We start from the raw sequence: 21,916 nt of genomic DNA, 5'->3' as shown, positions 1-21,916 counted from the left end.
AGTACAGCAATCTGATGGAGGTGGCCCTGTGCCAGCGTCCATACTTAGCAGAGGAGTGGTAGGCTTTAGGGGACACTCAAACGCTGTAACAAGTTTAGCTGCTCCCTGCGCATTTCAAAACATTCTTCAATGTAAATGTCTGAGTCAGTGGATGCTCCTAAATGAAATAACCCATTTAGGCCCTGATTTACTAAAGCCTTTCATGAGTGCAAAAACTTTTAGCATAAGCAAAACCAATGACATAACCCCTGATTGGTCAAACAAATTGTCGTGCATCTATCACAAGGCTTAGTGCTGACTTTGAACATTGCAAAGGTTTTTGTACCCACTAAAGGTTTTAGTAAATCTGGGCCTTAGTCCAACAGCCAAAATGAGGAAAAACACTCAAATGTAAACTATATAGATTCATGTTTTTTAAAAGAAAAATACTTACAACTAAAGTTTTATTTGGTCACTAGATGAAAGTTAATATGCAAAAGACTGATACATGAATGATTTCTATTGCTGAGTATGCATGATCAGCAGACGCCAAGTCAGACAATATTTTGTGTAGGCATACATCTAACAATATCAATGTCTTTCTCACTCGTCTCTGACATGTCGAGACAAGCAAATACCCAAATTAACCTTAATCCCGCACAATGTTCAATGGAAAGAATTGTATCTTTGTTGTTAATACTATAGCTTATGAGCTCTTGCCCACGCATATTACATGTTAACATTGAATACTCAAAATTGTTCATCCCGAATTGTTCAAACAATTTTTGCAAGCTGCAGTGACTGTGATGAGGATGATGATTGAGAGGTTTGGCTGTGCTGGGCTCATTCTGCCAGGCAGCATGTTCACGTTCAAGAACTGCTGAGTGCAGCGGGTGTTGGTGCAGATGAGGGTTTTCACCTTGGAGAGCCCCAAACAGCAGCAGCTGCAGTATCAGGCCTGGTGCAGGCTCAGGCCGCCTGCTGTATTGATTTTGAAAGATACACCATGGGGTGATTGTGTGTCACTGCAATAACACTGCCCAAAGGATTTAGCCGGCGTGACAGATAATGGTACATGATTCTTTATGGGACGATGCCTATAAGTCTGTTAATAGCTCTCGTAAAAATGGCTGTTCAATTCTAGCTGGCTTTCAAACTGTTTTATTAGTGCAGTGAGTAACATAACAGCTTATGACAGAGGTGCTTTGTTAATTTTTCACAATATTTGCAGTGTTATTCTGACACAATAACAGTACAGATCAGTTCATTAGTCTCCCAAGTGATCACTTTTGTTTAGTGGAAGAACTCTGTACTGTTTATTTCACATAGTACTTTGAATTTACTAATTTTAAAGCATTACCTTTTTTCAGCACTTGTTTTCATTGAATGAAAGCTTATTTCCTTGTGTGATAGAGTAAATTATTTTCTGACACATTTCTACTTTCTGACATTTTCTCCAAGTATCAGACCAGGACCAGACCATCAGTATCAGACCATGTTAATTTGTTTTCCTCAATAAAATGGTAGTTGGTTAAAGTATGCTCTCTCCACATCGTCCCCATCCCTTCCTAGCTGGATGACAGTGTGCAGGTCGGGACCTTGGTCCATACAGGAAGCCCAGAAGTATCTATCGCACTGGAGGGAAGAGGCCTTAAAGGGGGAGGTAGGGTTAAAACCACATTTTCAAACCACAAAATAAATCTGCAATGAACCAATTCTCACAACAGTGATGCTTACCCAGCTTGGCTTTTACAGGGAGGTTTGGACAGACTACACCACCACTGGTCGAGTTTTTGAAAGACATTCTAAGGAGGTATCCCGAAGGTGGACAGATTCTGAAAGTAAGTACACATTTTACAGATATGGATTACATCTAGCACCTGACAGAATTATTGTGAATCAATTGTGAATTCCATTGACAAATCAAATTAATCAGGGATTTGCTAAATTCTTAAACTCATTTTTCAGTTAAATTTGGCCTTTTAAAGAATACTGAAACGGCCTGTCTCTGCCTACTATAAGTGAAGTGGAGAGTGAAAGGGAAGAGGGTGTGTGTCTTTGTGATAAAGGGGCACACCTCAAGTGGCATTTTCATCAGGCACACAAGGGTTTTTTTCTCGCCTGCGCCTATTTGGTATTTTGGTGACTCACCGTGAACTTGACTGTGCCTAAGTGGGAGGAGAGGCACAGTAGGGGATGTGTCAGTAACGATCAAGCAGTGCAGTGCAATTTTGGTGTCAGGGATCATGGGGATTTGCACTTGCATGGCCCGCCTGCTCAGACCTGGTCAAAAGCCCAAAGCGCAGCCTTGTTCTGTGCTATTCGTGGCTTCATCAAGCAATGAACAGCATGAACAGATGCTATTCAAAAGCTTACCGACCATTTTAGTGGATGATATATTGGCCAACTTGACTTTTATATAAATCCCTCAAGCAGGAAAAAATAAGATACAACATTTTTCATTCTAACTATATACACATGTGGCTGTGGTATGAATGATTGTCATCCAACATAGAACTGTTAGTGTCCTTGCCCTGATGGATCCACCCATCTCTAGGTGGGAGTAGAAACAATTTTCTACTTGGATCAGACTCTGTCCACTCATCACAGATAGGGGTAGGACCAGGGTGTTCCATTTGAACCAATAGGGACGGCAGGAAAATTATGATATTCTACCCTAAAAATGTAGGATATTATATTGGAAATGTTAAACTCATATCCTAAATTGATTTATTTCACCATATAGAAGGCATACAAACAAATCACCAGCTCAAAAATGTGATTTAGGGTTTTCACTTCAGATTCAAGATACTACACAGTAGATGCCTACAAATACTTGTAAGTCCACACAGTCTTTCAGTTGCTGTGTTATTGAGCAGTTAGAAATTGCTCCCAGGCAATTAGACATATCATGGGGTTTGGAATCAGAAAATAGGTCAAGCTTGCACACAAGCTTACACACATTCTTTACCTAATGACAGTCATTTCTCACTACAGTGGAAGAATACCTGTAGTGCAATTTCAAATCATTCTGTAATACACAATTTTGTTCATGGCCACAGGGCACAGTTTTAGTTTAACGACACTTGCTGGTATCAGCTACAATATTTCTACATATGGCACTAACATTGCCAGGGTGTAGGGTTGGATTCTCACTGGAGCCACCCATGCTAAAAATGTATGCACTCATTTTACTGCAAGGTGTTTTGGATAAGAGTGTCCACCAAAGGACAGATGTTGTTATGTACATAACCTTAACTTAAAATCACAACAAAGGCCCTGCCTTGATAACTGTATATCTTTTTTGTGTTTTATTTTGAAGGAGCTGATTCAAAATGCTGAGGATGCTGGAGCTACAGAGGTCAAGTTTATGTACGATGAGACAGAGTATGGAGTGGAGTCACTGTGGTCACACGACATGGCTCAGTATCAAGGTATACTGTTCATCATGCTTACCAGTTAATTACAACAGGACAGCCTAGTGATTTAGAGAGACTGTCCTTTAATTGTAGGGCCTGGGTTCAAGCCCCCATGTTAGCAAGCATTCGCCCTGCTGAAGTGTCCTTGAGCAGCTGTTCTGTAGCGGATACTGTGCTCTGACCTGGTGGAGGGGGAAAGGGAAAAGAGAATTTCCCTACAGAGATTAATAAAGTGATGCATTATTATTATTAATTTACAATGCACTTGTACTGTATACCTTTATATATTTAGATAATTAATAATGTAAGACAATAATAAGATTTTAGGACTTAGCTACTGCAGTAGCAGATACATGAAAACTTGTTTATGATTATCTAATTTTGAGCCTTTTTTCTGGATTGCAGGTACAGCATTGTATGTCTACAATGATGCTGTGTTCACGACTGAAGACTGGAATGGAATTCAGGAGATTGCAAGGAGCAGGAAGAGAGAGGATCCTTTGAAAGTTGGAAGATTTGGTATTGGCTTCAACTCTGTGTACCATATTACAGGTGAGGGTTGTCTTGAAATGCAAATTATAACTTCTGTTATCAGATGATTGCTCATATTTCTTCACAAGGATCAGCCTTTGGAAACAAAGAGTATATTCAGTGCAATGAAGAATTCTCCCTCCAAAAAGTTTTCTGTGTAACTTAATGTAAGTGTTGCATATAGTTATCAGTCTTGAAATTCTGCACTGTCATGTTGGCTCTTTACAGTCATTTAGGTCACTTGTATGACTTGCTATACCAGAGTTCCAAGAAGAATAATTGGGTCACAGCAAAATGCCTGTTGAGATCTACTGTAAAGGACTAATTTGAGCTGTACATGAATCAAAGCAGAGATAATTATCTCCAGAAATTCCTCCCAGATGATTTGAAGACACTTACAATAAATGCATTATTGAAGTTGCCAAGCAGGGCAACACCAGCTATTAAACCCTGGAGTGTAATTATTTTTTCCACAAGATGTTTGACAGCAATAATAACATTTTCTGTGTAATTTGTTGAAATAGGTCACTTGTATTTATTTTTAATGTTGAAATGAGGATCAAATATGTACATCTCCATGTCTAATAGAATTCTTTTGAAAGGTTTTGCGTATTTATCATACACAATAATTTGTTACTCTATACAGTTATTAATATGTCTTCCCTCTCAATGTTTCAGATGTTCCCAGTATATTCAGTGGAGAACAGATTGGCATGCTGGACCCTCATCAGACTCTGTTTGGAGTCCATGAGTCTGGCCAGTGTTGGAACTTGAAGACAGACACTAAGGAGATCACAGAACTTGCTGACCAATTTGCCCCTTACATTGGGATGTTTGGCAGCTCTGAGAAAACCATTAAGGATGGCAGCTTTCCGGGAACGCTGTTTCGCTTTCCACTCCGCATGAAACCCTCGCAGCTCAGTGTCAACATTTACAACAAAGAAAAGGTCTTGGAGCTCTTTGAGTCCTTCAAAGCTGATGCAGACACGGTGCTCCTCTTCCTCAAGAGTGTTCAGAAGGTCTCTCTGCATGTGCGTGAGTCTGACGGTACAGAACGCATGCTCTTTCAGGTTACGGCAACAGAGAATACTGATGATAAGCTAGAAAGACCCAACTCACTGAAGACACTGGGCCAGGCCATAGACAGCTACAGCAACGGTGTGCCCAGCTCCACCATCACATGTGTCACTTATCAGGTCAACATTGAGACCCAGGACGAAACAGCTAAGGAGACTCAGAGGACAACTTGGCTGGTATGTAATGGAGTGGGAGGCAGAGGAATAAGCACTGAGCTGGACTCTCTGGCAGACGACCTGAAGTTCATCCCCACCATTGGCATCGCCCTGCCTCTTACCCTTATGAACAAAGAAGACAAAGGTGCCACATCTGGTTTCTCAGGACGAGCTTTCTGCTTCCTTCCTCTTCCCCCTGGGGAGGAGAGCGTGACGGGGCTTCCAGTGCATGTCAGTGGCTTCTTTGGCCTCACTGACAACCGCAGGAGTATCAAGTGGCGTGAGGTGGACCAGTGGAGGGATCCAGCAGCCCTGTGGAATGAACTGCTCATCATCACTGTCATCCCCAGGGCTTACTTCACTCTCATCACTGAGGCTATCAAGAGAGTACAGACAAAAAAGGACCAAGACTTCCCACTGTCCCCTAGAGGGACCTATGGGGCCTGGCCAGACCCCAATAAGGTCAAGCCCCGCTGGAAACCCATCCTCCAACCTCTGTTCCATGACTTGCTGCAGCAGCAGGTCATCTTCTCCCTCAGTGAGAGCTGGATCCGGGTGGATGATGCTGTGTTCTCAGAGCTGGACACAGACGACGACATTTCAGAGACTGTGATCAACTACCTCCAAAGCTCAGGAATGCAGGTGGCCAAGGTGCCTGCTGCCGTGGACTCTGTCTTGGCTGCCTACATGACTGAGCCTACTGAAGTGAAGAAGGTGACCCCACCTTTGGTGCGGCAGGTGATCAGGAAGTCCAAACACAAAGGTTCCTCCGAGGAGAAGCTGATGCTGCTGGAGTTTTCACTAAGTGACGCCTGTTACAGTGACCTCATAGGACTGGAGCTCCTGCCACTGCAAGACGAGACGTTTGCAGCATTTTCATCCTCTGTCAGTGAAAAGGATGCCATTTATATTACATCTGAAGAGTACCCCAGGTACACACAAAGTGAAATTGTGTATTTCCAGTAGACTGAGTGTTAAGGATAGTCAGAGCAGCTTCATAATTGAGTTGCAACCGATTTGTCGCAATTCATGTCTCAATTGCCACAATCCTTTCTTTTCCCCTTTATGTACATTTCCCCTTGATGATCGAAGTGATTTTAATTGGTCAAATCAATAAGAGAAGATATTTTTCAGGATGGATTGCTGGCTTAATCTGGACAATCTGTTTCATGGAAAGAGCAGTTGTTCCTAATGTTTTGCAAAACTCAGTGTATTTGCAATATGGGAATCTAGTTTTCAGTATTCAGTGGAATGTGTAAACTTGTCTTTACATTACATCATTGATGCTAAATAAATTACAGCATATATACATGTGTGTATATGGAAATTGATTGACATTAAAACACATGTATACTCAGTGCCTGAGACACAGAGTACTGTTTGTAATACATGTTACCTTTTTTTTTCTTTTTGCTTTGTCTTAAGGTCTCTGTACCCCGGACTCGAGGGCCGATTCATATTGGAGAGCATTAAACCATCAGTAATGAACAGCCTGAAGAATGCAGCCAAAAGTAGAGGTAATGTAATGTGTTGCATATTACATTCATATGTAATCCCTTACACAGAATTACATATGTATAAATGTTGTTGGTCCCAAACTGTTACCAGGAGACTTTTATGTTCTGATTTATTGTCACTGGTCCAATCAATAGAATCTGACAGTAAAACTATCTCTAACAAATAGGTCATCTGTGAATCTAAGTGAAGCACTAGGTTAAATTTGTGTACAGCACAGAGGGTGACAAGTACGGCAGAATTGTATCTCACTCAGAAACTGAAAAATCCTGACAGACTGTGAGGTTTATGTGGGGTTTGAAGCCACGTGGTCGTAACACTGGGTCACCTCATTCTCCTGCATTGCCTGAGGGACATTAAACCTGGTACATTGCTGATAGATAATTTATGATCAGTGTGAGTGAGTGACAGAGACATAGAAAGGGAAAGAGTGAGGGTAGAGAGCATGCTGGTACATGGAAGAGTTGTTTTTGTGCCTCACATTCCACTCTCCGCTATCAGATCCTGAGTGCACTCACTCCCATGCTCAGCCATGAGTCTGCCAAAAGGGCCATGAGCCAGGCAGAGGGAATATGCTGAATATACAGATCTGTACTCTAAACCCACTTTGCTTTGAAAGGCACAGAGAACAGAGCCTGTCCATTTTATAACATAACAAATAAACTGAGCTAAACAGACAAGTTTTCCGTTATTCAAATTAGCTGTTAAACGTTTATCTTATGTACGACTAACAAAAATTTGGCTCGGAGACAGTCTCTTTCCTTTTTATCAAGTATGCCTTCCTTTGAGTGATTAATCTCTTTCTTTTTCCGTGGATTTTCTGTTTATCAAGTTTGCGTCTTTGTTGGTACCAGTCTTTTCTTTGTCTGTTCAGCCATGGTGGCTAACGCTGCTCATGCTAACTACAGAGTTCATCTTTTTATTCCAAACCGCTGTTGCTGCTTAAAACACATCAGTAAAACACATCACTTCCTGTGCGACTTAGGATTTTTCCCAGAAAGTCCTATCTGGTACAGGGTGTTTAGAGCAGCAAATGTCAAAGCTTTCATAAACAGAGTATAGGTTGAATCACTATTGTATGGTGTCAATCAGCGATAGAGAGTAGCAAAACCAGCATTTTGTTTATGAAAAGTTGCAGATTTGTACTTTGAGTTTCTCAAACAAAAGTTAAGCCCCAGAAAACTGTATTTTTTGTTTACTGGTAGAGACATTAGAATTTTCTACATTGAAGGTGTTTCATGTGTCCACATGTCATACTATAGCTCTAACAATCATTGATTTATTCAGTAATATACCCTGATGCTGAACTCCACCCCACCCCCACTAATTTACCATGAGGGGCTCTGGAGTCATATTGCCATGTCATCATTGCTGTCTCTTACCTAGTAGATTGATATTATGCTACCAAGGCAAGGCCAACACCACCAATTAAAATTCCTGATTCTAGAAAACTACATTTATTTTTTCATATTCTAAAATTACTAGCCATACATTATTAGATATGTGTAGATTTTAAAAGATTAATCAAAGAGGTTTTATGTAGTCATTTGTAATACAAATAAATGAAGGGAGTAAAAATTGCTGTCCAAATCTCTAAAACTTGTCACTTGAATTTCAGTGCAACAATATCTTTGGGGGTGCTCCGGTAGGTATTCCAATGTGTGATGAATACCGGTCCTTTTTAAACCCAAACCAATGCAAGGCTTTAAATGGTCACCATGATAACTGCAGTCCAAGTATTCTCACAGCCAAGTAAACACAAACAAGACCTCAAGTAGTGAAACAGTCCTGTAAGTGAAGGAAATTCACTTTCCTACCTAATTTGTGCTTCATGGTGCGCTTCATGACTTGCATTGTTTTACTAGTGCAATCTTTTTGAAAATGGTTTCCCCTGTATTGAAAATAATTTAAAATTAAATTTGCATAATACATAAGTATTTTAGATGTAAATCTGTAGATGGGTTCAAGATTGAAAGGATTATAGTGTGAAATTAATCGCATTTTGTGTGTGTGTGTGTGTGTGTGTGTGTGTGTGTGTGTGTGTGTGTATATATATACGGTATTTGCATGCTTTGCATCTTTAATGAAATGTTGAGTATGAACATACTAATTAGTCTATTTTATCTTTTTTCTAGTAACAAAGTAATTTATTTGTTTCTTGTTCAATCCTAATGTGAAAACACTTGCACTCTTGTGTATTGTATTTATAGGATTCATGTTTTTACAGACTGCATTGTGCAATAGCAACAACCAAACTAACTTAATAGACTTGAATAATTAATGATATTTAACAACAAATGCAATGAGGAGAGATTTTAACTTGAGTTTTGTTGTTTGTAATTTAAACAGGAAGACCCTGCACTCAGGTACAAGTGCTAACCCCTGAACGATCAGCTCGACTCATCAAGGAGATCCTATCAACAGCCTGGCCAAACAGGGACTTCACAGTCCAGTGGGATCCTGGAAACAGAGAGATTAGGCATCCAACATTTTCGTGGCTAAAGATGGTTTGGAAGCATCTCTATATTAATTTTGCTGATGACCTAAGTACCTTTGAAGACATGCCTTTGATCCCACTTGTGCCACTTGAGGAAAGCAAGGACAAAGTTGAGCTCCTACGTCTCAAAACTCCATCTCCCATTATTCTTGTAGATGAGGAAGAGGCCCCACCTTCTGAAAGCCTTCTTGAAATCATGAAAAAGCTTGGAGCAGTAGTGGTAAAAAAGCTGGATTCATGTTTGCAGCACCCTCTTCTGAAGAATTATATACATCCATCCTCTCCTAGTATGCTCCTGCAAATTATGGATAGATCGTCAATACAGCGATTAGCCAACCAAGTCTCTTCTTTCTCAGTCAAAGAAAAGATTGCACTCAGAGACTTTCTAGCTGGGCTGTCTGACATTACAGAGAAGGAAAAGCGCATCCTGCTGGAGCTTACCATCTTTGATAAAGTAGGACCTTGCTCTGAGAAAGGCACCCCAACTTTTACATCACTGAGAGGAGCCAGAGCTTTACATCACACTGCCAAGTATCCACCAGATGTGAAGTTATCCATCAATCTTGTGGGTTGCAGTGATGAGGCATCAATCCGGCTCATCAAGATGCTAAATGTAGAACAGGTGAAAACAACAGAATGTTTGAAGCTGGTCATTCAGGATATTGAGAAGGGGTTCTACACAAAGGACGAGATAACCAAAATCATGCTCTGGGCACTTAAACATCTGTCATTTCTAAAGAATGAAAACGCTTCTGTGATTGGATGGCTTTCCGCTCTGAAATTCATTCACTCGCCTTCTGGAAAGCCTGTCACAGCCACAGAACTCTTTGATCCTGAGCTGGAGATTCTACAGAATCTATTCTACATGGAAGAGAAAACCAGGTTTCCCACAAGTACATTCACATCATCCCCTGATATTATCCATTCACTCAGGCAACTGGGACTAAGAAATGAAGTACAGCTCAATGAAAAAGATGTACTCCTAGTGGCAAAGAAGATAGAGGAGTTACAAAGCAGCAAAGAACCAGAGTGGGACTCTATTGTGAAAAAGGCAAAAACACTATTGCAAATACTTAACAGACAAACCAAGTTGGTAAAGTCCACTGATGCTCAGACATCATTGCTAAAACTGAAATGGGTACCTGTCTGCAAAGAAAGACCTCTAAATTACCCCAAATCTCTAGCTTGGATGGGAGACACTATCAACATCTGCTCTCTGTCTGAGATGTGCGATATATCTCATGCAGTGCTTGTGGGATCTTCAGTAGCACTTGTTGAGCGCACATCTGCAGGTATGAAGAAGGCACTGAAGCTGACTACGGAGCCACAGGTGGATCAAGTATTACAGCACCTGAAAGCAGTGAATGACTGGCATAAATCTCAAGCTTTCACCACAGAGGATTGGTATCAGTTCCAACAGATCCTTTTTGAGATTTACGGCTTCATGCAAGCTCATCTAGAGGATGCAAGAGAAGCAATGAAGTCGCTGCCTTTTGACTGGGTGTGGACAGGGAAGACATTCTCATCACCTGGCCAAACAGTCTTAAAGCCCATCCCTGACCTAGATTTGCAGCCTTACTTGTACTCCTTACCAAAGACCATTAGAAAGTTTCACAAACTTTTCAAGTTTTGTGGCTCAGTTGAAGAGGTTGTCCCAAGCCATGTGTTTGAAGTCATCAACACTATCCAGCAAAGGTGCGAAGAAGAGATGACCAGAGAAGAAAGTAAACATGATGTTCTACTTTTGATTAACATCCTGAGATGGCTGTACAACAGTCAGATAGCTGTAGATGTTAACATGCACGTGCCCATCCTTTGTTACAAGGACCCAAGTAGATTGGCCATGAAGCCCATTCATGAATGCACCTACTGTGACATCAAAGTGGACGATTTGAATGACTTGCTTGAAGATGCATCAGAACCCATTATATTAGTCCATGATGACATCCCCATGAAAACTGCAGAGTGGCTGAAAGTGCCATGTCTCAGCACAAGGCTGATAAATCCAGAGAACCTTGGCTTTGAGCAATCAGGCCAACGAGAACCTCTAACAGTGAGAATAAAGAACATTCTGGAGGAGTATCCATCTGTATCAGATATATTTAAAGAGCTTCTCCAGAATGCTGATGATGCAAATGCAACAGAATGCAGTTTCCTTATTGACATGCGAAAGAACACTGACATTCGAGAGAACCTGCTTGACCCTGGCATGGTTGTTTGTCATGGCCCCTCCTTGTGGTCTTTCAACAACTCTGTGTTCTCAGACACAGATTTTCTGAACATCACTAGGTTAGGCGGATCAATGAAGAGATGTGAAGCAGACAAAGTTGGCAAGTTTGGCTTGGGTTTCAACTCAGTTTATCACATCACCGATATCCCCATCATAATGAGCAGAGAGTTCATGATCATGTTTGATCCGAACATCAATCACATCAGCAAGCACATTAGAGACAGGTCTAATCCGGGGATCAAAATAAATTGGAGCAAACAACAGAAAAGGTTGAGAAAATTCCCAAACCAGTTCAAACCTTTCATTAATGTCTTCAACTGCCAACTTCCTCTAGCTCAGGAATCCCCATACAAGTACAATGGTACACTGTTTAGACTCCCATTCAGAACAGAACAGGAAGCCTCACTGAGTGAAATCAGCAGCATCTACTATAACACCACAGACATCTATTCCCTTGTTGATGAGTTCAGCATATGTGGCCATCGGCTTATTTTGTTCACTCAGCACGTTGGAAGTATGGTCTTGAAATACCTCAAATATGAAGAGCCAAACCCAGCTGCAGCCCAAGATGTTGTCACCATAAACAAAAGTGTGTGGTCATGCAAAGCCTCATATGGACCTCTGAGCATCCTGAAATCTGCAGCAAAAGTTATGAAGAAAGTAGCAAGCACCAACAGGGTACCTGCTGATGTTCCCAAGTCTGGCTGCATCATACGCATTGTTGTGGAGGAGTTTCACAATGTGTTCAAACGCATTGTTGATCTCCACTCCCCATTGTTCAGAGGTTCAGAGGAAGATCCTAACCAATACTTTGAGATGGCTGCTAAAGGTGTTCAAACAAGAAGACTCACAGATGAAATGCCCCAAAAGGCAGTTGAGGTCACCAACTGGCTCATTTGCTCATGTATGGATGTAACTGAAGCACTCAAATTTTCCCTGGGTGAGAGTGGAAAAAGGCTAGGGCTAGTGCCTTGTGGAGGAGTGGCTGTTCTGCTTTCAGAGGAAGAGAATCGGAAATGGACGGTAAAGACAAATGCCACCCCAATCGGAGAGGTGTTTTGTTACTTACCCCTCAGAATCAAAACCGGCCTGCCTGTCCATATCAATGGCTGCTTTGCTGTGACTTCAAACCGCAAAGAGATCTGGAAGACAGACACTAAAGGGCACTGGAATTCAGTGTTTATGAGACATGTCATTGTCCAGGCATACTTAGCAGCACTGAGTATGCTGCGTTCAATGGCTGAAAGTGGAGAACTGCTTGACTACAGCTATTACGCAGCATGGCCTGATCCAAGTCTGGTGCACGATGACTTCACATTGATCAGCCAGGGGGTCTACCAAGAAATAGCCAAAGGAGGTGACAGTGACCATTCAAAGGTTTTCTCAGATGGCAAAACCTGGGTGTCAATCAAATATGTAAGATTCCTTGATGACACCTTACTTTGCAGGCCAGACATTGGTCCTGCTGCTTTCAAGATATTCTTGAAATACCTCAAGAAGAGTGGCTCACAAAACCTCTGCGCTGTTGAGCTGCCTGACTGGGTGAAGGAAGGATTTGATGATGCTGGATGTAAAGGGAAGTTGATGGAAAACACCCTGACAGAGGAGCAGTTCTTCTCAGATGTCTTTTTCCCTCATATCCAGGAAATTGACAAAGAGCTTCGAGACCCCCTGATGCATTATGTCTTGAATGAAAAATTGGAAGAATTTGCATCCATCCTCAGAATTACACCTTGCATCCCATGCTCTGGTCCCAATGAGCAGCTGGTTTTGCCTTCCAGGCTCATCCACCCGGAGGGAAGAGTTGCTAAACTTTACAACACTGATGATGGAAGATTTCCTGAAGGAACTTCAAAGGACTACCTAAACGCTGTGTGCTTAGTTAAGCTGGTGCAGCTGGGCATGGTGAAGGATGATCTCTCATGGGAGGACCTGATTGAACGTGCTGAATCTGTTATTGATCTGAATGAAAATGATCATACAGCTGCATGCTTTCGCAGCAGTATACTTCTTAGTCTCATCGATGAGAAACTGAAGATGAGAGACCCAGGAGCAGTTGAGCTCTTAGAAAAGCTACAGGGAATCCAGTTCCTTCCATTCCTAACAAGACCTGCAGGGTTTTCACTACCATGGCATGGGAATAACTTTTCCCCTACAACCATGTTCTCTGCTAGAGAGCTCTTCACAACTGAACACCAGGACACAGTGTGTTTGATGAAGCCAATCCTGAATGAGAACTCCCCATCTTTCAAAGGTTGTGGCCCAATCTCATTGGCTGTGAAAGACTGTCTTGGACTGATAAGGAAGCCCACAGTTGGACTGGTCATCAGTCAACTGAAGGAACTGTCTAAATCATTTGACGGTGTCACGCTGTATCAGGAAAATATAACGAACGCCTGTTATAAATATCTACATGAGGAGATGCTACAGGATGATAGTGCACAGGGGCACATAATGGAGGAACTGAAAACGTTTAACTCCATTCTGGTGGAGAACACATACGTTAATCCCTCCAAAGTTGCATTCCACCTGAATTTTGATGCAGCTCCATATCTTTATCAGCTCCCCAACAAGTACAGAAACAGTTGCCGTGAGCTCTTTGAGAATGTTGGGGTACAGTCAAGCTTCACAGTTGATGGTTTCTCAGCTGTTCTTGAAATAGTGAGGCAAGAGTGCGGACGAAGGACACTCTCTGAGGAGAACTTCCAGCTCTCTCGCAGGATCATTAGTGAAGGAATATGGAGCTTGATCCGAGACAAAAACCAAGAATACTGCAGAGCAAATTATGGAGAGATTCTTCTACCTGACTCCAATCTGACATTGCAGCCATCAAAATCACTGTGCTACAATGACTGCCCTTGGATTAAAGTCAGAGATTCTTCTGTGAAATACTGTCATGGGGATATTCCAAGAGAGGTTGCTGTGAAATTAGGAGCAGTCCCCAAACGTCACAAAGCCTTGGAGAGGTATGCCTCAAATGTCTGCTTCACTACACTTGGGAGTGAGTTTGGACAGAAAGAAAAACTCACAAGCAGGATTAAAAGCATTCTTAATGCTTATCCATCAGAAAAGGAAATGCTAAAAGAGCTGCTTCAAAATGCAGATGATGCCAAAGCCACTGAAATTTACTTTGTTTTTGATCCAAGAACCCACCCCACAGACAGAATATTTGATGATAAATGGATTCCAATGCAAGGCCCCTCACTCTGTGTATACAACAACCAACCTTTCACAGAGGATGATATCAGAGGAATACAGAACCTTGGAAGAGGAACAAAAGAGGCCAATCCAGGCAAAACTGGCCAATACGGTATAGGATTCAACTCTGTCTATCACATCACTGACTGCCCCTCCTTCATCTCAAACAATGACATTCTCTGCATCTTTGATCCACATGCACAGTATGCACCTGGGGCAACATCTGTGAGTCCTGGAAGGATGTTTAGGGATTTGGACTCTGACTTCAGATCTCAATTTTCAGATGTTCTCAATCTTTACTTAGGGGCTCATTTTAAGTTGGAACGCAGCACAATGTTCAGATTCCCCATTCGCTCTACAGAAATGGCAAAAACATCAGAGGTCAGTTCTGTCCCTGCATCGGACAGAATGGTGCAAAACCTTCTGGATAAACTAAAAACTGATGGTGCAGAGCTTCTGATGTTCCTCAACCACATGGAGAAAATATCAATCTGTGAAATTGATAACACAACAGGAGAACTCAAAGTTCTGTATTCTGTGACTGCTAAAATAACAGATGGAGATCGTCTAAAACGCAAGCAGTTTCATGCCTCAGTCGTTGATAGTGTGACCAAAAAGAAGCAGCTCACTGCTATCCCAGTCCAACAGATAACCTACACAATGGATATAGAGGACACTGATGGCAATTTGACTACATGGATGATCTGCAACCGATCTGGCTTCCCTAACATTGAAAATGTCTCAAAAAGTGTGATCTCAGCCCACAAAAATGAAGATATAACTCTATTTCCACGTGGAGGGGTAGCTGCGTGCGTAAGCCACAACTATAAAAAACCTCACAGAGCTTTCTGCTTTCTGCCCCTTTCACTGGAGACTGGCTTACCCTTTCATGTCAATGGGCATTTTGCCCTTGATTCTGCTAGAAGAAACCTGTGGAGAGATGACAATGGAGTAGGGGTAAGGAGTGATTGGAATAGCAATTTAATGACATCATTGATAGCTCCTGCCTATGTGGAACTGTTGGTTCAGCTGAAGCGACGGTACTTCCCAGGTCCTGATCCTACCATGACTGTACTACAAGGGACGCCAATTCATGTTGTTAAAGACACTTTACGGAAATTCCTGTTCTTCTTTCCAGTCAACAGACTTGATATACAGCCAGATTGGTACTGCCTGGTTAAAGCAGTGTACAACTGCATTCATGCTGACCTGAAGCGTCTACTTCCTGTGGTCAGAACACCACAAATTGACAATTCAGACATGCACTCTGTTATTTACATTTCATGGGTGAATACATCCACTACAAACAAAGGCAGAGCCTTTTTTGACAATCTGCTACAGGATGAGCTTCAACACCTGAAAAACACAGAGTACAACATCACCACAAGGAAATCTGTGGCTGAAAATGTTTATAGGCTAAAGACCATGCTTCTGGATGTTGGTTTCAACCTGGTTCACAGCTGCGATGAGACTGCAAATCTTTACTTCTGTTTGGAAGATGCAGGGATTCCAGTGAGTTACGTCACACCAGAGGATGTCCGCAACTTTCTTCACACTTTCTCATCACCAGACACATCTTGCCAAGTTGGAAAACTCCCCTGTCGACTTCAGCAGTCAAACTACAAGCTCTTCCACAGTTTGAAGCTTCTAGTCGACTACTGCTTCAAAGATATAGAGGTGGATGAAGTCAAAATAGAGGGCCTGCCTCTGTTGATAACAATGGACAATATGCTACAGGTGTTTGATTCCAAGAGACCAAAGTTCCTGACAACACATCATGAGCTGATTTCGTCAAGGAAAGAAATGTTCATCAATACATTGTACATAAAGTATAGCGACATCCTGTTTAAGGCAGGTGTTGCAAAGATCTTTGACATCAGCAGCTTTGGTGACCTAGTGGGCTCTGTTCTTCCAAGAGAGTACCGAACAAAGATCCCTGTCAAGTGGAGAGACAGCTATGCAAGTGAATCCTGGCTGAAGAGTGCATGGCACTTCATCAGTGAGAATATTGCTGTTAAGGAGGACCAGGCAGATCTCAGACCTAGTTTTGACACAGTGCTTGACATTCTGAAAGACTGGGCATTGCTACCTGGAATCAAATTCCTGGCAAGAGAAAAGTTAGTTGTCCCTGAGCATGATGTGCTGTTACCCCTAAATTTGATAAATATAGCCATCTTCCCACATGGACAAAATGACAAAGTCTTTCACACCCTAATGAAAGGAGGGTGCATTCAGCTTGCTGTGAACAAAATCAGCGTCAAAGAGAATCCCATCGTGCCTTTTCTGGCACAACACACAGCAAACATTGATAATCCATCAAGTATTCTGAAAGCACTGGAATACATGATTCAGACATCAGCATTTAAAGCAGCAAACTTGACTGACAAAGACTGTGAGGCTCTTCTGTTGTATTTCAATTGCAACCTGGTTAACCTCACACAAGAGGATGTGCAGAGCCTAAAACTCCTCCCATGCTTTAAAGCAGTTAGTGGGAGATACATTAGCATTGCAAACTATGGATCATGCTACGTTCTGGGAAAAAGCATTCCTACTGCAGACATGGACAAATGGGCTCACACAGCATCCTTTGCCTTTCTTGCTGACAGTCCACAATTGAAAGAACTGTACAGTTTCCTTGGATGCACACCAATTGATGACTTAGAAGTCTACCTTAAACATCTACTGCCAAAGTTTGAAAGTCTTTCCTATGATGCAAAAATCGAGCACATTGTCTATTTGAAGGAGAGACTTTTGTCAATGGAAGAATCATGCGCGACGAAGGATCAGCTCTATGAGAAATTGGAGGGACTGTCATTCATCTATGATTACACAAACAGACTCAAGTCAACCAAGTTGTTCTATGATGAGACGGTAAAGGTGTTTGAAGTTATGCTACCTGCAAAGTCATTCATACCAAATGACTTCTTCAGGAAAGTTGAGCAAGTGTCAAAGCCCAAGAATGGGACATTGTTTCTCACCTCATGGATAACTTTCCTGAGAAACATAGGTCTCAAACATGTAGTGTCTCAGCAGCAGGTTCTGCAGTTTGCAAAAGAGGTCAGCATCAAAGCCCAAACAGAGAGCTGGACCAAAGAAAAAGCGCAGACCATTGTCGATGTTCTCTTGAATCACATTTTCAATGAGAGAACTGATCTATTTGTTGGTACTTTCCTCAAAGAGCTCTCAATGATACCATTCCTGTGTTCTGAGAGAGCTCCAAAAGAACTTATCCGGCTTCATTCACAGTACCAAGAGATGAGTGGCACACTTCCTCTGATTCGTTTCAGTGGGTCTCAAGTAAATCCAAAATTCAAGCAAACAGATGTCATTCACTTGCTTTGGACATCTTGCCCTATTCTACCTGAAAAAGCTACACCATCAAGTATAAAGGACCAGGAGGGGAGCACACTCACTGGACAGGAACAGCTTGACCAAGTGCTGAACATGTTAAGCGTCAACTTGGAACCACTCTTGGAGAAAGTCATAAGTAACTGCAAGAACATCTGCAACATATCCAATCCAGATGATGATATGGTGAAAACAAGGAACAAAGTTTTAAGGTCCACCTATGAGTTCCTCAATGCAGATAAAAGAGATTTTCGTTACCAACTTCGTGGGGTGGCTTTTGTCATGGTTGAAGACGGCTGGAAACTGCTGAAACCTGAAGAAGTTGTCATTAATTTGGACAACGAATCGGACTTAAAGCCCTACTTATACAAATTACCACTAGAACTTGGTACCTTTCATCAGCTGTTTAAACTTCTTGGCACAGAAGATGTTGTATCAACAAAACAGTATGTTGAAGTGCTGTGCCGCATTTACAGAAATTCAGAGGGCAAGCAGCTTGACCCAAATGAAATGAGAACTGTGAAAAGGGCTGTTTCAGGACTGTTCAAAAGTCTCCAAAATGATCCAGTGGAAATTCGTAAAGATCTTGATAGTCTCAGAGATTTGATATTTTATCTGCCAAGCCATGATGGTAGACTAGCCAAATCTAATAGTTTAGTGTTCGATGATGCCCCACACTACAAGAGCAGGATTCATGGTAATGTTGGTGTTCAGATGCTGGTGGACATGAGCCAGTGCTATCTGGGCAAAGATCATGCTTTCCATACAAAGCTGATCATGCTACTTCCACAAAAGCTAAGGCCAAGACTCCTGAGTAGCATCCTTGAAGAGCAACTAGATGAAGATTCTCCCAAAATGTGCCAATTTGGAGCTCTTTGTTCACTTCAGGGTCGCCTTCAGCTGTTACTGTCATCAGAGCAGTTCATCACAGGACTGATCAGAATAATGAAACATGAAAATGACAACGCATTCCTTGTGAATGAGGAAAAAGCCATACGGCTCTGCAAAGCACTTTGTGAAGGATTGAAAGTATCTTGTTTTGAGAAACTTCAGACAACATTAAGAGTCAAAGGATGTAGTCCCATCCCACACAGCCGCAGCGAAACACTTGCCTTCCTCAAGAGGTATGGGACAGCTGTGATTCATTTATATATACAGCATTCAGACAGCAAAGACATTAATTTTCTCTTAGCATTGGCTATGACACTGAAGTCTGCAACAGACAATTTGATATCTGACACATCCTATCTAATTGCTATGTTGGGCTGTAATGACATCTACAGAATCACAGAGAAGCTGGACAACCTTGGTGTAAAGTATGACTCAACGGAGCCCTCAAAACTTGAGCTGCCCCTCCCTGGAACCCCTATACCAGCTGAGATACATCACATACTCCTCATGGATCCCATGAATGTATTTTATCCAGGTGAATATGTGGGTTACCTGGTAGACTCTGAAGGTGGAGACATCTATGGGTCCTACCAGCCTACCTACACATATGCCATCATTGTTCAAGAAGTGGAAAAAGAAGAGGAAGACAACCCAAGCTTCCTTGGGAAATGCTTCCAGATTGACATTGGTTACAGTGAGTACAAAATAGTCAGTTCCCTTGACTTGTACAAATTCTCCAGACAAGATGAAAGTACTCATGTGCGAGACAGCAGTGCCCCATCAACTCCAACAAGCCCAGACACTCGTTCCTCTGGTCCACGAATGGTGCCTCCTCTTTTTGCTGGTAAGGAAAATCACAGACCACCTCCCCAAAAACAATCTCCAAAAAAGCTCAAGCTTCACGCATTGCCTGAGATTCTGAAAGACGTGACCTTAGTAGTTGAGCAAGCTTGGAAGCTTCCTGAGACAGAGAGAAAGAAGATCATTCGCCGGTTGTATCTCAAGTGGCATCCAGACAAAAATGCAGAGAATCTGGACATTGCCACAGAGGTCTTCAAGCACTTACAGAATGAGATCAACAGGATGGAGAAACAGTCTTTAGCTGATCAGCAAAATACAGAGAGAACTTCCAGGAGATCGTTCTCTACATCTTCAACCCGCTTCCAGTCAGAGAAGTTCTCATTTCAAAGGTTCTATACATCATGGAACCAAGAGGCAACAAGTCATAAGTCAGAGAGGCAACAGTTCAGGGAACATTACACTAGCTATGCAGGTTCATCGCATTCTAACCGTTTCTTTGTGCCCCCAACTTTCAAGTCTGTTGGAAACCCTGTGGAAGCCCGCAGGTGGCTGAGGCAAGCAAGAGCTAACTTCTCCGCTGCCCGGAATGATCTTCATAAAAATGCTAATGAGTGGGTATGCTTCAAATGCTACCTGGCCACAAAGCTAGCATTGATAGCTGCTGACTACGCGGTCAGAGGAAAGTCAGACAAAGATGTAAAACCAACAGCTCTGGCACAGAAGGTGGAGGAGTACAACTCCCAGTTAAAAGGACTTGCCAATGACGTTCAGATCCTGGAAGGATACGGTGTGGACAGCCTAAGAACTCGCTACCCTGATCTTCTGCCCTTTCCACAGATCCCCAATGACAGATACACATCTGAGGTGGCAATGAGAGTGATGGAATGTACTGCACGGATTATCATAAAACTTGAAACCTTTGTGCAGCAAAAAATATAATGCTGCCATCATACTGCTGTAAAACATTAGAAACGTTAAATCAAAATATGCATAGATCCTCTGTGAAAGAGAGGACAACAGTGGCTATGTGCAATACAGATCATGTATATTATTCTTTTGACGCAAATTGAAGTATCCAGCTGGCAGCTTATGGTACATATGCAGTTTCTACCTATGATGGTGGTACTGTGGCCCATGCACAATGAATAAATGTATGGCTCCCATATCCTATTAGGCTGTCTCTAAATAGATGTTGCTGAAATCTGTGTACAAATACACAATCTATATGCAGATGCTGTACATACAAAGGCCTCAGCAATACATTTTGTTTACCAAAGTCCCCATGTTGAATATATTTGCTCCAAGTTAGATTAGAAAAAAAAAATGCTGCTTTTTTACTTTACCTTTTATAAAAATATATTTTTCCTGCCACAGATAACCAGTTGACTGTACTTTAAGGGTGTACTCATAAAACAATTGTTATTCTATAAATGTCAAATACTGCAATTATTGTCATGCAATGTCCTATTTACAAGATCTCAAAACACGTCAAAGAAATTTCAATCATGTTTGTATATTTTACTTTTTTGTATTTTGATGCTTGATTTCATATAATTTCTGTAAAACTTGTAAATTTTATGTAACATAGCCAATCACTTGTTAATGGACAAAGCACTTTCTTGAAACTCCTCATGTACTTGCACTTGCACTTGTAGAGCGCTTGTGTCACCCCAGCAACTCGGGAGAATCCAACTGTGAATGGAAAATTCTTCATGTTACTTTAAACTCAAATGTCTTTTCTTCAGGATGTTATGTTGTATTATGTTAGCTACGTTAAATGTTTGTTCTAATATTTCTCTGTATAATTACATTTGGTGACTATTTTACATCATAATCATTCACTGTCCATATGTACACATTAACACTGTGTACTCTGGTGTACGAAAGCAGCCTCTTGCTTTGAAAAATAAACTTTTGGATACGACAAAATGGTATACATAGCTCAGCTATAGTTTAACCAAGTCAACCAAGAGTAATTTCTTTTTACAGTGATGGCCTGTTTGGGGATACTTAAGTAGGACAATTTGATAAAATGAAGAGCCATGGTGATGATATAATTTGGGCACAACCTTTTAACATTTTTGCTTTGGCAACGTGAAATCATGTTCATGCGTATTTGGTTGTTTGACCTTTTTTGGTTTAAGGAACATACAGTAGCATCAAATTGTGGTGCTTGTGAGTTTTTACTGCTTTACTAAGTTTGTTTTACCATTAAGGATTTTCAGGACTACAAAATACACTGGCGACATATTGTAAATGTAATTTTGAAATGTAA

The 21,916-nt window shown here is 41.6% G+C and overlaps 1 protein-coding gene across 2 annotated transcripts; it reads left to right on the top strand.

The window, feature by feature from the left end:
• The first annotated feature begins 3,382 nt into the window (after positions 1-3,382).
• sacs (sacsin molecular chaperone) lies at positions 3,383-20,580 on the top strand. Of its 2 annotated transcripts, XM_078284325.1 has the most exons (6): positions 3,383-3,413; positions 3,804-3,950; positions 4,608-6,093; positions 6,587-6,678; positions 8,295-8,321; positions 9,026-20,580. In XM_078284325.1, exons 1-6 carry the CDS (start codon positions 3,398-3,400, stop codon positions 20,578-20,580), a joined length of 13,323 nt encoding a protein of 4,440 aa, XP_078140451.1. In that variant the 5' UTR covers positions 3,383-3,397. The 2 variants fall into 2 exon arrangements, with proteins under 2 accessions (XP_078140451.1, XP_071773968.2); XM_071917867.2 differs by lacking the exon at positions 8,295-8,321.
• Positions 20,581-21,916: the final 1,336 nt, after the last annotated feature.

This window comes from Centroberyx gerrardi, chromosome 6 (genome assembly GCF_048128805.1).
Source record: "Centroberyx gerrardi isolate f3 chromosome 6, fCenGer3.hap1.cur.20231027, whole genome shotgun sequence".
Classification (NCBI taxonomy): Eukaryota; Metazoa; Chordata; class Actinopteri; order Beryciformes; family Berycidae; genus Centroberyx; species Centroberyx gerrardi.
This window is presented reverse-complemented; position numbering and strand designations above follow the sequence as displayed.